Genomic DNA, 19,726 nt, shown 5'->3' with positions numbered 1-19,726 from the left:
GTCCCCAGGAAGGCAAAGGGAATACACATCAGTGGACGGTCAATATCAGGGGAAAGAGGGTTATTGGATTATTCGCCAGAACACAAATGACCCCAAAGCACTCTGGACATTGTCACTCACACTGGGAGGTGTTACAAAAATCTGGTTTTCTATTTTATACAGACAAGTTGAATTTCACAGTGAGGACTTACACAAGACTTGTCCCTGAAAATAGAATACAGAGTCCTAACTTTCAATTTGGAGTTCTGTCTTAATTTTGCTCTGTGCCTCTAAAAATACTTTTAATGGTGCTTCAGTCGAGGAGGCATTTGGATCTCAGAATTCAGTTTCTTCACTCTTCCCCCATAGGATTGTTCTACAGCAAGTTGTTTCAACAGGGGACCTCACACAAAAGCAGAACTCTTGTTAGGTACCTTTGAGCTCAGGGATAAAGTTTCATTCTTCATTGAATGTCTTTAGTGAGGAAGGAGACTTTCACCCAAACCACACGCAATGACTGAGCAGGAAATCAAGCAGAAGGGGCAGAGGAAGGAGCTCAACGACCCTATCCCCAAATCCCTCTGTCCAGCCCAGGGCTGGAACAGAGGTCCCTAGGTACCTGGGCAATGTCTTTAGTTCTACCACTGTACTTCTGTAGCTTCTGCATATCTGAGGCTGACTGGTTTCTACAGAGATATTCTTTTCTCTTTTTTAGACAGGGTCTTGCTCTGTTGCCCAGGCTGGAGTGCAGTGGCATGATCTCGGCTCATTGCAACCTCTGCCTCCAGGGTTCAAGCAATTTTCGTGCCTCAGCCTCCCGAGGAGCTGGGACTATAGGCGTGCACCACTACGCCCGGCTAATTTTTGTATTTTTAGGAGAGACGGGGTTTCATCATGTTGGCGAGGCTGGTCTCGAACTCCCGACCTCAAGTGATCCGCGCGCCTCGGCCTCCCAAAGTGCTAGGATTACAGGCGTGAGCCACCTGCAGAGAGATTCTCTACGTGGGTTCTAGTCGTGGCTCTGGCATTTACTTGTTGTGGGACCTCTCTGAACTGCAAACTCCTAGTGAGTTGAGTTAGATTTTGTGGCGGGGTCATCATCAACAGCCCTAGCGCAAGGAAGCAGGAGGTCCCTAACCAATTCCACGGCCACCCTACCCCAACGTGGGGAATCTGAACGCCAAGAAGGGGCTGGGCTGGCCAGTAACCGAACTCAAGTGTCCAGTTCTCAGCCCTCCCCAGGCATTTACTAACCCTTCCGTCCCCTTACTCAGGCTCCCGGACCTTCACCCCAGCAGCCCCTGCCTTGGTCCCCTTGTTTTCTTTGGCGATACCCTGATAAGTCAACAGGAGGGCAGTCCCGCGCAGACCACGCCCACAGCTGTGGTTGCCCAGCAACTGCGCTAACAGCCTGGCCACGTGATCTGCTGGAAGGCCCCCATTTCAGGGTAGTCCCGAGGCGCCTGATCAGATTCGTTCATCCTCAGGTCTCACCCTCTTTGGAGCAGCCCACGTCTTGGGCTACTCGTCTTGGGGACCCGCTACTCCGCCTTGCCAGTTCCTATCTCCGCGAGGGCATACCTCAGAACTGGTCCTCAGGCGGAGCGTTGTCCTCCCGGGCAGAAAGGCGACAACAGCGTCTGCGGGGTCCTTCCTGGCGGCGGGCGCAGACGTTTCTTTGGCGTGGGGCGGAAGCGCGTTCTCCGGCGGCGGCCTGGGAACTCTTAGCTGAGCAGGCGGGAGGTAAGTTGAAGCGGGTCAGCGGCAAGGAATGGTTGCTCCAGGTGGGATAGGAAATTAAAGAGCGTCAGATCTGGAAGAGGCCTTATATGCTCTCTGCCCGTTTCTCTTTACGGATGGGTAAATTGAGGCCGGGAGCGGAAAAAATAATGGAAGATCCTCTCCGCGTGCCTCCCCAAAGCTTTCGAAGCGCGCACGCACGCACACACCTCGATTTCGGGGCTGCCTCTATAGCCTCAGTCCGTAAAATCGTATCCCTAGGAAGGAATGTTGCTCTAACTGTCCAGTCCCCTCGCTCACTCCCTTTTCCATCTGTGCCGCCTTCAGCCGTTGTCTGCCAAGTTCCCTCCGACGTTCCCTTTGAGCGCCTGCATTGTAGCGGGAAGCGGCAGTGAGGTTTGTTACCATGAGTCGCTAGTTTTGTGTAACTGTGGGCAAATCAGCCATATTCTCTGTACCATGTTAGAGTCACTCATTATTTCGATAAATACTTATTGAGGGCTTAGTCTACGCTAGGCACTGTTCTAAGTGAACAAAACAAGCCCTTGCTTAAACTGTAGTTAGGGAAATGAACAGTAAACAACTAGATATAAGTCAGCTAGTGATAAATGTATAACATTTGTGAATAACAATAAAACAGTGAAAGTGGGGAATTGGAGAGTATGTATGGGGGACTTTTAGAGTGACAGAGAAGGTGACATTTTAGTGGAAACTTGATTGAAATAAAGGGACAAGGTGAAAATATCAAAGGGAAGAGTGTTTTGGACAAAGAGAATGGCAAGTGCAGTGGCCCTGAGGCAGAACTGAACTTGGTTTTTTCCATGAACAGCTTTATATAAAAATTTTTTCAATCGGCCGGGCGCGGTGGCTCACTCCTGTAATCCTAGCACTTTGGGAGGCGAACGCGAGCAGATCACCCGAGGTCAGGAGTTGGAGATCAGCCTGGCCAAAATGGTAAAACCCCCTCTCTACTAAAAATACAAAAAAATTAGTCGGGCGTAGTGGTGCACGCCTGTAGTCCCAGCTACTCGGGAGGCTGAGGCAAGCGAATCTCTTGAACCCAGGAGGCAGAGGTTGCAGTGAACCGAGATCGTGCCGTTGTACTCCAACCTGGGCAACAAGAGCAAAACTCTGTCTCAAAAAATATATATAAAATAAATAGATAAATAATTTCTTCAAGCACTTGACTGGGGTCTTGGGAGAATGAGATAAGCATAAATGCGATAATAGCTTTTTGGAAGTAAAAAGAATCTGTATGCATGTGAAAGTTTCCATAATAATTTACATTTAGTTATTGGTCCTTGGAGCTCCGATTCTCTCTCTACATTCAGCACCCAGCAGGTGGCACTGAGGGAGGTGGAGGTATCAGTCTAATCCAAGAAATATCAGCATCTTAAAATTAAACATCCCATTCAGTTAACATTTATCCAGTTTCTACTTATGCAAGGTGCTGTCTTGGCTGTTGACTGTGTTAGCATTGGTACTTTTTTCTCAACTATTTAAAAATGTAAAATGCAGCTGGGTGCGGTGGCTCACAGCTGTAATCTCAGCACTTTGGGAGGCTGAGGCGGGCGAATCACCCGAGGTCAGAAGTTCGAAACTAGCCTGGCCAACGTGGTGAAACCCCATCTCTACTAAAAATACAAAAATTAGCCAGGTGAGTTGGTGGGTGCCTGTAATCCCAGCTACTTGGGAGGTTGAGGCAGGAGAATCGCTTGAACCTGTGAGGTGGAGGTTGCAGTGAGTCAAGATCGTGCCACTGCACTCCAGCCTGGGCAACAGAGTGGGACTCTGTCTCAAAAAAATAAAAAAGTAAAATGCGTTCTTAGCTGGAGGACCATGCAAAAACAGGTGGAAGAGCCAGATTTGGCCACAGGTCAGAGTTTGTCAATTCTTGCCCTAAAATATTAGGAGGTGAAGAGGCATTGTGTCAGCAGCTTACTGTCAAATATTTGGGGAAAAGAAAGTTATTTGTACTGTTCTTGCCACTTTTTGGTATTATTTTAAAATTAAATTTAGTATCATAAAAGAAGTGAAGGGAAGAAGCGGGTGCTTGGAACACGGGGTTCTCATGATCAGGGATGGCAAAAAATAATGCTAGCTGTTTATTGAGCCCGGGACTCTGGTAGGTTCTTTACACAGGGTGTTTTTTGTAATCCTCATAAACATTTATTCAGTGAGGATTATTCATTCCATTTTCCAGTTGAGGAATAAGAATCAGGTTTGGAGAGATGAAGCAACTTACCTGAAGTTACATAGTTGTTAGTGACAAAGTTAGGATTTGAATCTAAGTCTTCCAACTCCAGAGCCCTGATGCTCTAGTCTGTTATTTATTGCTTATAAACTATAGGTGGTGATGGTAATTAGTACCGTTAACTACTATTTGTTTATTTATTTATTTTTTTTTTGAGACAGAGTCTTGCTCTGTCGCCCAGGCTGAAGTGCAGTGGTGCAATCTCAGCTCACTGCAACCTCTGCCTCGTGGATTCAGGTCATTCTCCTGCCTCAGCCTCCTGAGTAGCTGGGACTACAGGTGCGTGCCACCACACCTGGCTAATTTTTTGTATTTTTAGTAGAGACGGGGTTTCACTGTGTTAGGCAGGATGGTCTCCATCTCCTGACCTTGTGATCTGCCCACCTTGCCCTCCCAAAGTGCTGGAATTACAGGTGTGAGCCACTGCACCCAGCCAGGTAACTCGTATTTAAGACAAGGTTAAACACTGATAAAGGTGCAAAAAGCTCTAGCAGGATAGGGGAATGAGAAATTGAGGAGCTAGGAAAGCTTGAAGGAGGTGGTGGCATTTGAACTGTTTCTTTGAATAGAATTTCAATAATTGTGGAATTATGGAAAAAACCCACAAAACACTGCTTACTTACAAAGGGAAAATGAGTAACTTTACAATGGAGAGGCCTGGCAAACATCACCTTAAGGAAGTGATCAAAGTTAACGTTACCACCGATGGGGCAAATTGAAATCATGTATCACCTGATAGGAAATGCTTTGAGAAGCACAGTTCTCACATGTTCTCACAGCATCACTTCTATGATATTCCTGCCTAAAACACATAACCCGAATATTATCATAAGGTAACATCAGACAACCTCAAATCAAGGGACATCCTTAAGGATGTCATGACAGTCCTTGGAAGGAATGACTGAAGATTGTAAATCCAAAGAGACTAAAGGCATGACAACCAAATGCAAACATGATCCTGGATTGGATCCTTGGGCGTGTAAGATATTATTGGAACAATCTGTGAAACTTGAATGGGATCTGTAAATTAGGTGGTAGTAATGTGTGAATATTAATTTTCTGATTTTGATGGTTGTATTGTGGTTATGTAGGAGAATGTTCCTGTTTGTAGGAGTCACACAAGGTGAGGGAGAGGTTGGCAAAGTTTGTCTGTTAAAGGACTGGGTAATATTTTAGGCTTTGTGAGCCATATGGTTTTAGTCCCAACTACTCAACTCTGCTATTACAGTGTAAAGGCAACTGTAGATGATGTAAATGAATATGCATGGCTGTTTTCCAGTGAAGCTTTTTTTTTTTTTTTTTTGAGATGGAGTCTCGTTTTGTCTCCCAGGCTGGAGTGCAGTGGCGCCACCTCAGCTCACTGCAACCTCCACCCGCTGGGTTCAAGGGATTCTCCTACATCAGCCTCCTGAGTAGCTGGAATTACAGGCATATGCCACCATACCCAGCTAATTTTTGTATTTTTAGTAGAGACAGGGTTTTGCCATGTTGACCAGGCTGGTCTCGAACTCCTGACCTCAGGTGATCTGCCCGCCTTGGCCTCCCAAAGTGCTGGGATTACAGGCGTGAGCCACCGTGCCAGGCCTCCCAATGAAATTTTTAAAGTAGACACAGACATTTGAATTCCTTATAATTAATTTTCATGTATCGTGAAATATTTTTCTTTTGACAATTTAAAAATGTTGAAAAGCATTCTTAGCTAGAGGGCCATGCAGAAACAGCTGGAGGGGCCAGATTTGGCCACAGGCCAGAGTTTGCACACCCTTACACTAAAGTATTAGGAGGTGATGAGCCACTGTGTCAACAGCTCACTTTCAAATAATTTAGGAAAAAGTAAGTTGTTTGTACTATTCTTGCCACTTTTTGACATTGAGTTATCTTAAAATTAAATTTGGTATTAAAAGTGGAGGAAGGGGACCCCCTCTTTTGGCTTTGGAGCACCCCGCCCCGTCTCTGTAGGGGGAGCTTCTTCCTTCTGTCTTCTTTCCTTCTTGCCCGTTAAACTCTGCTTGAAACCAAAAAAAAAAAAAAAAAAAAAAGTGGAGGGAAGACTACATAAATAGAGACAAGTAGGGCAGAGACTTGGCTAAAGTACTGGTCTTTGGGAGGAGCCTTCAGTAGGTTGATGTCACTGGGAGGAGGCAGTTGAAAGAGGTATGGCCAACCATAAGACTAGGTAGGTGGGGCCACCACATGGAGGCCTTGATTACCTTGCCAGAATCTAACTCCTCTCCTTGAATTTTAGCATCATGGACACCGACTTATATGATGAGTTTGGGAATTATATTGGACCAGAGCTTGATTCTGATGAAGATGACGATGAATTGGGTAGAGAGACCAAAGATCTTGATGAGGTAAAGCAAATATATTGCTCTTTTCATCTCGCTCTTACTTATTTTTATTTAAGACAAGGTCTCACTCTGTTGCCAGGCTGGAGTGCAGTGACGCAATCTCAGCTCACTGCAACCTCCACCTCCTGGGCTTAAGTGATCCTCCCATCTTGGCCTCCCAAGTAGCTGGGACTACAGGCATGCAACACCATGCCCAGCTAATTTTTTTATTTTTCATAGAGACAAAATGTTGCCCAGGCTGGTCTCGAACTCCTGAGCTCAAGAATCCACCCACCTTGGCCTCCCAAAGTGCTGGGATTACAGGCATGAGCCACCATGCCCAGCCCCCTCTTTTCTTTTTTTTTTTTTTTTTTTGAGACAGCCTCACTGTAGCCCAGGCAGGAGCACAGTGGCACCATCTTGGCTCACTGCAGCCTCTGCCTCCCGGATCCAAGCGATTCTCATGCCTCTGCCTCCTAAGTAGCTGGGATTACAGGTGTGTGCCACAATGCCTGGCTAATGTTTTTTGTATTTTTAGTAGAGACGGGATTTCACTATGTTGTCCAGGCTGGTCTTGAACTCCTGACTTCAAGCAATCCACATGCCTTGGCCTCCCAGAGTGTTGGGATTACAGGTGTGAGCCACTGCGCCTGGACAGATTTATTTTTTTTAATTACATTGAGGTATAACAGAGATGCATAGATTTTGGTAATGGAGACAGGAAAGAAAGATGTCCATTCTAAGACTGGGCGCATTGGCTCATGTCTGTAATCCCAGCACTTTGGGAGGCTGAGGTGGGCGGATGACCTGAGGTCAAGAGTTTGACACCAGTCTGGCCAACATGATGAAACCCCGTCTTTATTAAAAATACAAAAATTAGCTGGGCATGGTGGCATGCACCTGTAGCCCCGGCTACTCCGGAGCCTAAGGCAGGAGAATCTCTTGAACCCAGGTGGAGATTGCAGTGAAACTCCATCTCAAAAAAATAAAAAAAATTTAAAATTTAAAAAACAATGATAAAAGAATATCGGTTTAGTTTTATTTTAGACTTGTTGAGCTACTGTAGACTCGGTAGAGGTAATTACAGGCAGTCAGAAGTGATTATATAAAATCCTGCAGTTAGATTCATAACATATTCAGCAGTATGGGGCAGGAGAAAACTGGCTTGATAGCTATTTTGGAGCCACCACCAGTAGGATATATGTGGCTGCCAAAAGAGCTAATGTAATCTTAGGCCACTTTAGTAGAAGTAGAGTGTAAGATGGTAGGAGGTAGCCAGTCTTATCACTGGAGGGTTTTGTGTTCTTAAGGAAGAGGTTGGCATGCTGGAATTTGTGTGAAGGAAAACAAGCACCCAGCAGTCCCTCTACCCACCTGCCTACACCTGTACTCATATACAATGCCTTCCCTTCCATTCTTATGAATTATTTGTTCATGCTTCTGTCTACTAGAAACTAATCCCATCCCTTCTCAGCTCTCAAGACCTTTGGCAGTTCTGGCCTCTCTCTCCTGTGTCATCAGTTTTCCCTACTGGATCATCCCCATCAGCATGCACAGAAAAAGTATCATTTCATCCTAAAACTCTCGTGACCCCATATCCCTCTTCATTTACCTCCAGATTTTCCCTGCTTTCCAATGCAGCACATCTCAAATGAGTTGTTCATAGTTACTGTCTCCAGATCCTCTCCTCCCATTTTCCTTCAAACCCACTTCCATCCTTTTGCCTCTCCCATTCCACAGACTGCTCTTGTCAAGGTCACTAGTGACCTCTGCCTTGCTAAATCCCAAGGTCAGTTCCCAGCCCTCATCCCACATGACCTGCCTGCATCGTCTGACCCAGCTGATCATTCCCTCTTTAAAATACTCTCTTCCTTTGGCTTTCAGAGAACCCCTGCTTTTCCTCCTCACTGACCATCCCTTCTCAGCCTTTGCTGCTGCTTCCTCATCATCTCCCTGACCTCCAAATGTCAGCAGGCCCAGGACTCCATTCCTCAGACCTCTTCTCTGTCTACACTCACTCCTCTGGGGATCTCATCCAGTCTATCAAATAACTTGCATTCACGACGACTCAGATTTGTATCTCCAATCTGGACTTTCCTCTTGAATGTCACGTTTGTATGTCCACCTTCCTACATGGCGTCTCTACTTAATGTCTGACAGGGAATCTCAAACCTGGCGTTATCTCATGCATTAAGTACTGAGCTTTCCCTGCCCTGCTCTCCCAACCTGCTTTTACAGTCTTTCTTCCTCATCTCAATGAAGGCAAGGCTGTTTTCCAGTGCTCAGATCAAAAACCTTGCTGCTTCTCTTTTTTCTCATACCTCCTTTCAGTTCAGTAGAAAACAGTTTTGACTCTACCTTTGTAATGTATCCAGAATTCAGCCTCTCCTCACCACCTTCCCAGTTCCTACTCTGTCTAGTCCAAGCCACCATCACTGTTCTTTCTTTCCTGAATTACTGCAGTAGCTGCCTAACTAATCTCCTTGTTTCTGGTGTATTCTCAGCATAGGGTCTGGAGTGGTTCTTTTAAAACAGAAATCTGATCGTATCACTTCTCTGCTCCAAACCCCTGGTGCAGAGTTTCTTCATCTCTGCACAATGTCAATGTACTGTTGACATTGGGGCCAGATAATTCTGTGAGGATTCTGTGTGTTGTAGAATGTTTAGCAGCATCCATGGCCTCTACCCACTGGATGCTAATGGCACCTGCCTCACTACTTTTGCTCTAGAGTAAAAGTAAAGTCCAATTTCTTAGAGTGGTCTCGAAGATCCTGTGTATTTGCCTTCCGTGTGATCACAGCTTCCTGTTCCCCAATCCTTCGCTCCATTCTTGCCATATTGGCTTTCTTGCTAAACCTCAAAGTTGCCACATGCTCTTGGCTCTGGGCCTTTGCATTCTCTGTTTCATCACCCGACTAGAATGCTCTTCCCCAGATACCTGTAGAGCTTATTCTCTCTCTGCAGATTTTTTGCTCCAGTAGTACCTCTTTTTCCTTCATTGCCTTAGTTCTAACACCTGGAACAGTGCTTCGCACATATTACATGCTCACTAAGTATTTTAGGACATAAAGGGTGATCTGGTAGCCACCATAGATTATTTGGAAAAGTTTTTAGCAGAAGTGAGAATGACTTCGTTAATGTTGCATATGACTATGGATTAATTTGTAAGGAGGTAGAATTGAAGTTGTTTAATTGTAAAGTGTACAATTTAATGGCTTTTAGGGTATTCATAGAGTCACGCAACTGTCATCACAATCAATTTTAGAACATTTTCATTATCTCAGAAAAAAACTCCATATCCCTTAACCTTGTTGACCTCCCACCCACACCTACCCTGCCAGCCCTGGGCAATCTGCTTTCTGTCTGTATAGATTTGCTTATTCTGAATATTTTCATATAAATGGAATCATATAATATGCAGGTTTTTCAGTCTGGCCTCTTTACTCACATCATGTTTTCAAGGCTCATCTGTGTTGTAGCATGTGTATACCTATAGCAAGTACAGATATTTTCTTTGTTTTTGTTGCCGAATCTTTTGTATGGATGGACCACATTTCATTTATCCAGTTATCAGTTCATCGACATTTGGTTGTTCCCATTTTTTGCCTGTTGTAAATAATGCCACTATGAACACTGATTTCTAAGTTTTTGTGTGGCCATAAGTTTTCATTTGTCTTGGGTATATACTTAGGAGTGGACTTGCTGGGTCATATGTAACTGTGTTGAACATTTTGAGGAACTGCCAAACTATTTTCCAAAGCAGCTGCACCTCTTTCCCATCAGCAGTGTGTGAGGTTTCAGTTTCTCCACATCCTTACCGGCACCTGTTATTATCTGTCACCAAGTTATTTTCCAACAACAATTCTGTGGATATAAGTGAAAATGTTAAAGGTATGGGCTTATCCCCAGTTTTTACCTCTGTCTTCTGGTTTCTGCCCTTGGAGAAAGTTGCTTTTTTTCCCCCTAAAGGGCGGTGCTGTGATTTGTTTTCTCCAGTCTCAACCCACTTGTGACCAGTGGCCCACATTCAGGAAGGGGCAAGTTTGAATCAGGAGCACTGTCCATGGCCTCGGCTTAGAGTCTTCTCTTTGTGAATGGTCTCAAAGGAGTGGAACCTGCCCCACTGGCATAGAACTCAGAATAAGAAGCTGGCCAGCATGCACAGTCAGGGCTCTCACTCATGGAGGTGGTCAGACATCAAACAGGAAAGGCGTGTGCCTCTTCGATTCTCCTTCTCCCTCTTACTTTCAGATGGATGATGATGACGATGACGATGACATAGGAGATCATGACGATGACCACCCCGGGTTGGAGGTGGTGCTGCATGAGGACAAGAAGTACTACCCGACAGCCGAGGAGGTGTATGGCCCTGAGGTGGAGACCATAGTTCAAGAGGAAGATACTCAGCCTCTCACAGGTACATCAGGAGGGGCTGGGCTGTGAGGAGGTGAAATTGAAACCTGGAAACTTCGTTTCATAGCTCTCAGCAAACCATAAAAGTTCAGTAAATGAATCGATCAGTTTTTCTTTACTACCTTCAGGTACTGTTTCTGGTTTAAGATTCAGTTAATCCTCTTTTAATATTCAGTAAAGCTCTTAACTAGTTTCTAGGTAAATAAGAGTTATTTCTTATTTATATGCTATCAGTTTAGGTGCATAAAGACTCATTAAGTTTATTTACCCTGTGGCCTGATACGTTTTTCCATCCAAATAACTCCAACCCTTTTAACCAGTTCTCATAATGTGCATTGTCCATTTCTTTTTCTTTTTTTGAGACGAAGTCTTGCTCTGTCACCCATGCTGGATTGTAGTGGCATAGTCTTGGCTCACTGCAACCTCCCCCTCCCTGGTTCAAGCAGTTTTCCTGCCTCACCCTCCCTAGTAGCTGGGATTATAGGCATCTGCCACCACGCCTGGCTAATTTTTGTATTTTTAGTAGAAACGGGGTTTCACCATGTTGGCCAGGCTTGTCTTGAACTCCTGACCTCAAGTGATCTGCCTGCCTTGTCCTCCCAAAGAGCTGGGATTACAAGCGTGAGCCACTGCACCCGGCTTTATTGTTCATTTCTTAATAGTTTTCATAGGCTGGAAGTGGTGGCTCATGCCTGTAATCCCAGCACTTTTGGAGGCCAGAGCGGGAGGATCACTTGAGCCCAGCAGTTCGAGACCAACCTGGGCAACATGGTGAAACCCCATCTCTACAAAAAAGTACAGAAATTAGCTGAGCACGATGGTGGACGCCTCCCAGCATCTCGGGAGACTGAGGCGGGAGGATCACTTGATCGTGCCATGTATACGCTTCAGCGTGGGTAACAGGGTGAAACCCTGTGTCCCAAAAAAAAAAAAGTTTTCATTGATCTTTTGGAAAGTAATTGCATCTTATAAATGCAAGGAAAGATCTTGAACTGACATTGACCTCAACCTACATCCATTCCCTCTCCCTCCCTCCCACTCTTGCTCAAAATGATGCCCAGACTTCTCTTTCCACAATTCAAGGTCCTTCACTGTCTCATGCCAAACAGCACTTCCAAAACTTTCTCAACGTGAGTGATCCTTGAGAGTAAAATAAATTGATGTCATACATCATACATTCCGAAAGGTCAGTCTAATGGAATAGTGCTCTGTATTTTTATGTTTTTTTTTTTTTTTTTTTTTTTGAGACGGAGTTTTGCTCTGTCGCCCAGGCTGGAGTGCAGTGGCCGGATCTCAGCTCACTGCAAGCTCCGCCTCCCGGGTTCTTGCCATTCTCCCTCCTCAGCCTCCTGAGTAGCTGGGACTACAGGCGCCCGCCACCTTGCCCGGCTAATTTTTTGTATTTTTAGTAGAGACGGGGTTTCACCGTGTTAGCCAGGATGGTCTCGATCTCCTGACCTCGTGATCCGCCCATCTCGGCCTCCCAAAGTGCTGGGATTACAGGCTTGAGCCACTGCGCCCGACCTCTGTATTTTTATGTTTTATGCCCACCTACACATCACTACTTTTTTTTTTTTCTTCTAGAACCCATTATTAAGCCAGTGAAAACCAAGAAATTCACTCTGATGGAGCAGACATTACCTGTTACAGTGTATGAGATGGAGTAAGTTACAAGGTTTCTCAGCTTCTCTGCAGGAATGCTGTGGGTTCATGTTTTTGTAGAGGTAGGAGGTGGTTTGTGGCTGAAATAGCCAGTAAATTGTGGCAATACATAGCTCTCAAATTCTCCTTCAGCTTGTGTGGCTGCTGGGATATTTGGGCTCAATCTTAACTTTTCTCTTGGTGTTCATCCAAATGTTAGCTGTTTCCTCTTCTTCCAGATCTTTAGTTTGATGTTGAAAGCCAGCCTTTAAGACAGATCTGGGTATTACAGTTATCATTGTTGGGTCCACCAGAGCCTGTTTGGACTTAGTAAGACTGCTGAGTATTTTAGGAACATGTTAGCTTTTTATTTTGTTTTTGTTGCTGTTGTTTGGAGATAAGGTCTCGTTTTGTTGCTCAGGCGGGAGTGCAGTGGCACAATCACAGCTCATTGCAGCCTTGACCTCCCAGGCTCAATAGATGTGTCTGCCTCAGCCTCCTGAGTAGCTGGGACTATAGGAACACACCACCACTCCTGGCTAATTTTTGTGTTTTTTGTACGGTTTCACTATGTTGCCCAAGTTGGTCTCAAACTCCTGGGCTTAAATGATTCTCCTGCTTTAGTTTCCTAAAGTGCTGAGATTACAGGTGTGAGCCACCATACCTGGCCCTCAACTCTTTATTTTGAAAAGGAGAGCAAAAGCAGGTAGATATGTGTGTAGGATCATTTAGGTGCTCGCTCTCTCTTTTTTTTTTTTTTCTTTTTCCGATGCGAAGTCTCACTTTGTTGCCCAGCCCAGAGTGCAGTGGGGTGGTCTCAGCTCTCTACAACTTCCACCTTCCAGGTTCAAGTGATTCTCCTGCCTCAGCCTCCTGAGTAGCTGGGATTACAGGCACATGCCACCACGTTCAGCTAATTTTTGTATTGTTAGTAGAGATGGGGTTTCACCATGTTGGAAGTCCTGGCTGAGTGCGGTGGCTCATGCTTGTAATCCCAGCACTTTGGGAGGTCAGGGCGGGTGGATCACCTGGGGTCAGGAGTTTGAGACCAGCCTGACCAACATGGTGAAACCCTGTCTCTGCTGAAAATGCAAAAATTAGCTGGTCATGGTGGCCTCGGCCTCCCAAAGTGTTGGGATTACAGGCGTGAGCCACTGCTCCCGGCCTAATTTTTTTGTTTTTTTTTTTTTTTTTTTTTTTTTGAGACGGTGTCTGACGCTCTGTCGCCCAGGCTGGAGTGCAGTGGCCGGATCTCAGCTCACTGCAAGCTCCTCCCAGGTTTACGCCATTCTCCTGCCTCAGCCTCCCGAGTAGCTGGGACTACAGGCGCCCGCCACCTCGCCCGGCTAGTGTTTTTGTATTTTTTAGTAGAGATGGGGTTTCACCATGTTAGCCAGAATGGTCTCGATCTCCTGACCTCGTGATCCGCCCGTCTCGGCCTCCCAAAGTGCTGGGATTACAGGCTTGAGCCACCGCACCCGGCCATTTTTTTGTATTTTTAGTAGAGACGGGGTTTCACCATGTTGGCCAGGCTGGTCTTGAACTTCTGACCTCAGGTGATCCGCCCACCTCGGCCTCCCAAAGTGCTGGGATCACAGGCGTGAGCCACCATGCCCAGCCTCTTCCTTTTTTAGTCTTGCTATTTTACTGTTAACTCCCTGTGATAGTCCATTCACAGATCGTGTTACCTCTTGGATAAGTTTCTTGCGTTCCCAAAGCCGGCGCTATGTAAGTATAGACATTCACATCTGCCTGAGGGCTCTCCAATTGGTCTGAAAGTTGTTCCTGGCTAAAAATACCTGAATCTTCAACTCCACTCCTCATTTGGAAACTTTTGCCAATGTCTCTTTTCTCTTTTCCTTTGTCCTTTCAGTTTCTTGGCAGATCTGATGGATAACTCAGAGCTCATCAGAAATGTGACCCTTTGTGGACATCTCCACCATGGCAAGGTAAGAGAGAACTTTCAACTACTTGGAACAGGATTTCTCTTTTGTGCCTGCTCATGTTTTAGCCCTTAGAGTCACAGCGGTTGAGGTTTGAGGTCACAAGGCTCAACCTACTGACTTGGGGTACTGCATGCCTGGTATGAAGCCATACTGTGAAATTCTGGCTTTTCCGAAGCAGCAGGTGGAGCCTGTTCCTGAGCCTTGTGTCTACATCTGGACAGAAGATGGGAAATTGAGCCTTATCTGATTTTTATAAGTTTTCATTTCCTGAGGGATGCCTGTCTAAGAAATATTTCATCTTTTATTTGAAAATAATCCTGTGGCTTCAGTGTTAATTCTTTGCTGTCCCATAACCCTCCTTGCTCTCCTTTTTCTCCCCTTATCCCTAAATTATGTGGTGTATTGGGAGCTGGGGGAAGGGCACAGTAAATTTTCCTCTGTGGTTGGCAGGTGTTAACTGTTTCTTCCCTTTTAGACATGTTTTGTGGATTGTTTAATTGAGCAGACTCACCCGGAAATCAGAAAGCGCTATGACCAAGATGTAAGTAGAACTTCTGTTGAGGGTTTAGGATGAACCATTCAGAACAGATAGAGATGTCTCTCTCCTCCTTCCTTCACCCTTCCTGTTCTCCATAAATAATGACGCCTCCAAAGTGCAGCTTTATAATTGTGATCTCTATTAATAGGCTGTAAGAAAATAATTTCAACTTTCTCAGGAGCATAGAGAATATTGAGCTGCAGTATTTTTGGATGATCCGTTTTGCACTTGGGATCCCTCCTCTGTTATGATATGTCCTGACTTTTATAGTCTATTCTTTGCTGTCATAGTATTAATAGCCCGCTCTATAAATATGATACAATTGTACCTGGTTTTCATGGTAAATTTAAATGCCTGTGAATGAGGCCAACTGTGGCTGCAAGTCTCAGTGCAATAAATGTTCAATCCCTGCCAGATTGATTGTTTTAACACTCTAGCATGAAGGCTGACATGTGTCTCCCTTTACCGTGCTAAGAATTCTGTGCATTTGATATAAATTAGCTCTCAGCTATACCTAGTCTTTAGTGACCTCCCCCAACTCAAAAAGAGCGGTGGCTCATGCCTGTAATCCCAGCACTTTGAGAGACCAGGACAGGAGGATCACTTGAGGTCAGGAGTTTGAGACCAGCCTGGCTAACATGGCGAAACCCCATGTCTACTAAAAATGCAAAATGTAGCTGGGTGGGCACGGTGGTGTGCACCTGTAGTCCCAGCTACTTGGGGGGCTGAGGCAGGAGAATCGCTTGAACCTGGGAGGCAGAGGTTGCAGTCAGCCAAGATTACACCACTGCACTCTAACCTGGGTGACCGAGTGAGACTCTGTCTCAAAAAAAGACAAAACCACAACCAAAAAACCTGGCTGAGGTGGGTGGATCACATGAGGTCAGGAGTTCAAGACCAGCCTGACCAACATGGTGAAACCCTGTGTCTACTGAAAATACAAAATTAGCTGGGTGTGGTGGCGCACGTCTGCAATCCCAGGTACTTGGGAGGCTGAGGCAGGAGAATCTCCTGAACCCGGGAGGCAAAGGAGGTTGCAGTGAGCCAAGATTGCGCCATTGCACTCCAGCCTGGGCAACAAGAGTGAAACTCTGTCTCCAAAAAAATAAAAATAAAAAAATCCCTCGACACACCCGGGAGCATTTCCAGCTGGGAGGGCACTGGTCTCATTGTCTGGAATTGCTGTGAGGACACCCTGCTCTCTGTCTCTCTTTAATCTCAAAGAAACCCTTGAGCTGGGAGGTGATGAGGGAAAGTGGTTGATGGTTCGTTTGTGGGAGAGGAGTCTGAACTCAGGTGGTAACAACAGTTAATTGAACTCAGGTGGTAACAACAGTTAATTGAACTCAGGTGGTAACAACAGTTAATTTTTTTCAGCTGTGCTATACTGACATCCTCTTCACAGAGCAAGAGGTAAGCATGCCTTGTGGAATCCGATTGTTGCCTACACCAGACCCAGCAGTAAGTTTTGTAGGGAATGTAGAGGAGCCTTTATGATAGCATTTTAGTTCATACCCTACTCCTTTCTCTCCACTTCTCACATCCCATCTCCTTCTTCCCCCAGTTACTCCAGGGTTATGACTTAAAAAAGAACTGGGTAGGCAAGCTGTAGGTTAGGAGGGGAACCCTCCTGTTCTTGACTAGATTAAATTTGGCCTAATATAGGGCAAATACTAAGAGGTGATGTCTGCATTTGTGCTTTAAGTTACACAGAAGCTCAACGTGATTTTTTTAAAATGACATCATTCTTTAAAAACCCGCAGGATGACTCCATCCATATGATGACCTCTTTCTAGGAGTAGCTTCTCTTTGAAAATGGGTTCCTGTATCTTTGTGTTCCTCTTTTTGTCTTTCCATCCGGATCTTTCTCTCTACTCTCTGACCCCTTCTCTTTCCCCCCTCTTATTTCTGTCCCTTTTTCCTAATGGAAGTTTTAAGTATAAATAAGTATGGTTAACTAAAGGCACTTGGAATTAGTAAAGATAGATAGGCAGTCAATGTTAGCTGTTACTGTTTTATAATGCATTTATATATTTGTTTGACTGGAGTTTTTTTTTTGTGTGTGTGTGTGTGTGTGTGTGTGTTTGGAGTTTTAAACAAATGTTTATTCCTGTTATAGCTTTTATATTTCTTTTTTTAAAAAAACCTAAAATACCCCAGATTGTTTCTTTTTACTTTCAAGGTGCTCGGCTATTTTTGTTTCTCATGTATAAAGAAGATGAGATTCTAGGACCCTGGATTCTCTGATAAGGCTTAATACTGTTTTGTTTGCAGTAAATCATTTTCATCTTTTCATACTTGAAACAAGTCCCCCAAAAATGCTATCTAACACCGAGATATTTTATCTTCAAGGTCATGCTGGCTAGAAGCCTAGATAAAAATCACCCACTATAAGGAGAGCCATCATTGTAATTTACTAGCAATTGGGGGACCCCAAAAGCAAAATGAACCCCTCTTGCATAGAAAGAGGTCTTGACCACTCTTTGTTTCTTTCAGAGAGGTGTAGGCATCAAAAGCACTCCTGTGACAGTGGTCTTGCCAGACACCAAAGGAAAATCTTACCTCTTCAATATCATGGACACTCCAGGTAGGACATCCTTTGGCTTTTGATTATTGAAACCTTGTCTTGGTTTTGCATGTGTCCCCTCACTTTCCAGAGCAGAACAGAGCAGTGCATCTTTGTTTTTACATTCCCTCACCTTCATTGACACCATTTTCAGTTTTGACTCTCTCCTTCGTTTCTGTTAATTTAGCAAGCATCGTACTCCAGGCCTCCTATTCATGTCTTTACTCTTTTGAATATTTAAAAATGTTAGGGAATCATATTCATTTATTCATTTCAGCCCGTCAGGCCCCTTGCTATCTGCTGGGGAGCTAAAGGTGAGTCAGAGCCAGTTCCTGGCCTCGAGTACTCTCAGTCTTTCAAAGGAGACTAGTGAACATACAGATGACCTTGGGAGCAGGACCCCTTGGCTGACTCTTCCTCCTATTGAAAGGACCAACTGGGGCAGAGTTTTTAAAAACTGGAAGGTTTTAGGGTTTGGCTGATTTGTCTTCTTGGCACCATCTGATGCCCAGTGTCATGATACCTCTCAGCCCCTGCCCCCATAGCACCTCGCCAGGAACTGCCTTCCTCGAACAGCACACTGTGCTCCAGGCCCTCCTTTGCCTTTTCTCCTGCCTCCGGATTGTCTTGAGTCCCACAGAACTCTGCTCACTGCTGATTAGGCTAAGCTGGTGTGTGATGTGGACTCATGCTCTCCTGGGCACTTCCCTCTTTTTATGTAGGGAGCCTCCCGTAGAAAAGCTTAACGCAAGGATATGATTCTAATGGGGGATATTTTTACCCTGCAGCGGGTTATGGCGAGGAGGGAAAGAGGGTATTTGGAGGTTCACAGGCTTTGAAGTGCCCCCTCAGTTCACTGTACCAGTTAATTGTGCTTTATCCTGCGCCAAGTGATGACTTACTTAGTATTTGCTTTTCAGGACATGTGAACTTCTCTGATGAGGTCACAGCTGGCTTGCGCATCTCAGATGGAGTGGTTCTTTTCATTGATGCTGCCGAGGGGGTGAGTCAGACTCAGCTCCCAGAATCTCATCCACCCTGTTATGTTTGCCCCCCACAATACCCAGAGCACTAAGTGAGCTGGGAGCCAGAGAACCTTGAAACTCTCTGGGATTAAGGCTCAAATTTGCTCTAAAATTAAAACAGCAAATGAAGTTCAAAATTAATTCTCACTGGGTGTGGTGGCTCGCACCTGTAATCCCAGCACTTTGGGAGGCTGAGGTGAGTGGATCACCTGAGGTCAGGAGTTCAGGACCAGCCTGGCCAACATGGCAAAACCCCAGTCTGTACCAAAAATACAAAAATTAGCCAGGTGTGGTGACCCTTGCCTGTTAGCCCAGCTACTCATTAGGCTGAAGCAGGAGAATCACTTGAGTCTGGGAGTCGGAGGTTACAGTGAGCCGAGATTGTGCCACTTCACTCCAGCCTGGGCAACAGAGTGAGACATTCTCTCAAAAAAAGAAGAAAAAAGTAATCAATGTGGGTGCCCTTGCTTCCTGCTCAGTGAAGCTCAAAATAAGACTCATTGCTATTCAGAAAACGCAAAGATAAAATGACAAATGTAAATGAAAGGAAGGGAGGAGAGTATGTTCTTGTAAGTGGATTTTTAATATTAGTTATGTTTTTCCAAGAGATTGGAGTTAAAAGACCAGGGTGTCTTCTGTATTCCTGAATTGAGAGATGGAACACTTTGGCTATCGTCATACATGTTGTCATTGGTGAGACAGCCAGCAGAGGGAGCCAGAATTGTCTTTTTTTTTTTTTTTTTTTCTTTTACTGATTTTCCATTTTGGAATAACAGCAAACTGAAAAGTTGCAAGAATTGTTCAAAGAACCCACCCTCATTTACTTCGTAATTCTCTACACGTTCAGACACACACAGAGAGACAGGTGTGTGTATTTTCCCCTTGAACCGTTTGAAAGTAAAATATTTCAGAATGTATTTTCTAAGAATAAGGACATTCACCTACATAACCACAGTACAGTTGCCAAAATCAGAAAATTTAACATTGATACAATCCTGTTGTACAGATCTTTTCTACAGACCTTATTCAGTTTTACTGATCATACCAACAATTTCCATTATAGAATATTTCCCCTAATCCGCAGTGATGCATAGCATTTAGTTTTCATGATTTTCAAGTCTCTGAATTGAAGCTGTTCTTTAGCCTCTCTCGGTCTTTTATGACATTGGCACTTTTGAAAGGTACAGGGCATTTATTTTGTAGAATGTCTTTCAATTTGGGTTTGTCTAGTACTTCCTCATGATTAGGCTTGGTTATTAGAATCTGGTTATTCCGCTCCTTATCAGACTTTACT

General features: G+C 44.8%; 1 protein-coding gene across 2 annotated transcripts in view; it reads left to right on the top strand.

The window, feature by feature from the left end:
- The first annotated feature begins 1,458 nt into the window (after positions 1 to 1,458).
- The window catches only part of EFTUD2 (elongation factor Tu GTP binding domain containing 2), a 45,956-nt gene continuing 27,688 nt past the window's right edge, over positions 1,459 to 19,726 (top strand). The window contains exons 1-9 of one of the 2 annotated variants that reach the window (XM_010353997.2): positions 1,459 to 1,722; positions 6,219 to 6,327; positions 10,555 to 10,720; positions 12,301 to 12,379; positions 14,231 to 14,306; positions 14,779 to 14,844; positions 16,219 to 16,254; positions 17,338 to 17,428; positions 18,328 to 18,410. In XM_010353997.2, the coding sequence (XP_010352299.1) occupies positions 6,223 to 6,327; positions 10,555 to 10,720; positions 12,301 to 12,379; positions 14,231 to 14,306; positions 14,779 to 14,844; positions 16,219 to 16,254; positions 17,338 to 17,428; positions 18,328 to 18,410 (702 nt within the window). In that variant the 5' untranslated portion in view covers positions 1,459 to 1,722; positions 6,219 to 6,222. The remainder of the gene's footprint in view (positions 1,723 to 6,218; positions 6,328 to 10,554; positions 10,721 to 12,300; positions 12,380 to 14,230; positions 14,307 to 14,778; positions 14,845 to 16,218; positions 16,255 to 17,337; positions 17,429 to 18,327; positions 18,411 to 19,726) is intronic. The other variant, XM_010353998.2, reaches the window with a different exon arrangement.

This window comes from Rhinopithecus roxellana, chromosome 19, assembly GCF_007565055.1.
Source record: "Rhinopithecus roxellana isolate Shanxi Qingling chromosome 19, ASM756505v1, whole genome shotgun sequence".
Taxonomy (NCBI): Eukaryota; Metazoa; Chordata; class Mammalia; order Primates; family Cercopithecidae; genus Rhinopithecus; species Rhinopithecus roxellana.
Note: the sequence above shows the minus strand (reverse complement) of the source record. Positions and strands in the feature narration are given on the sequence as shown.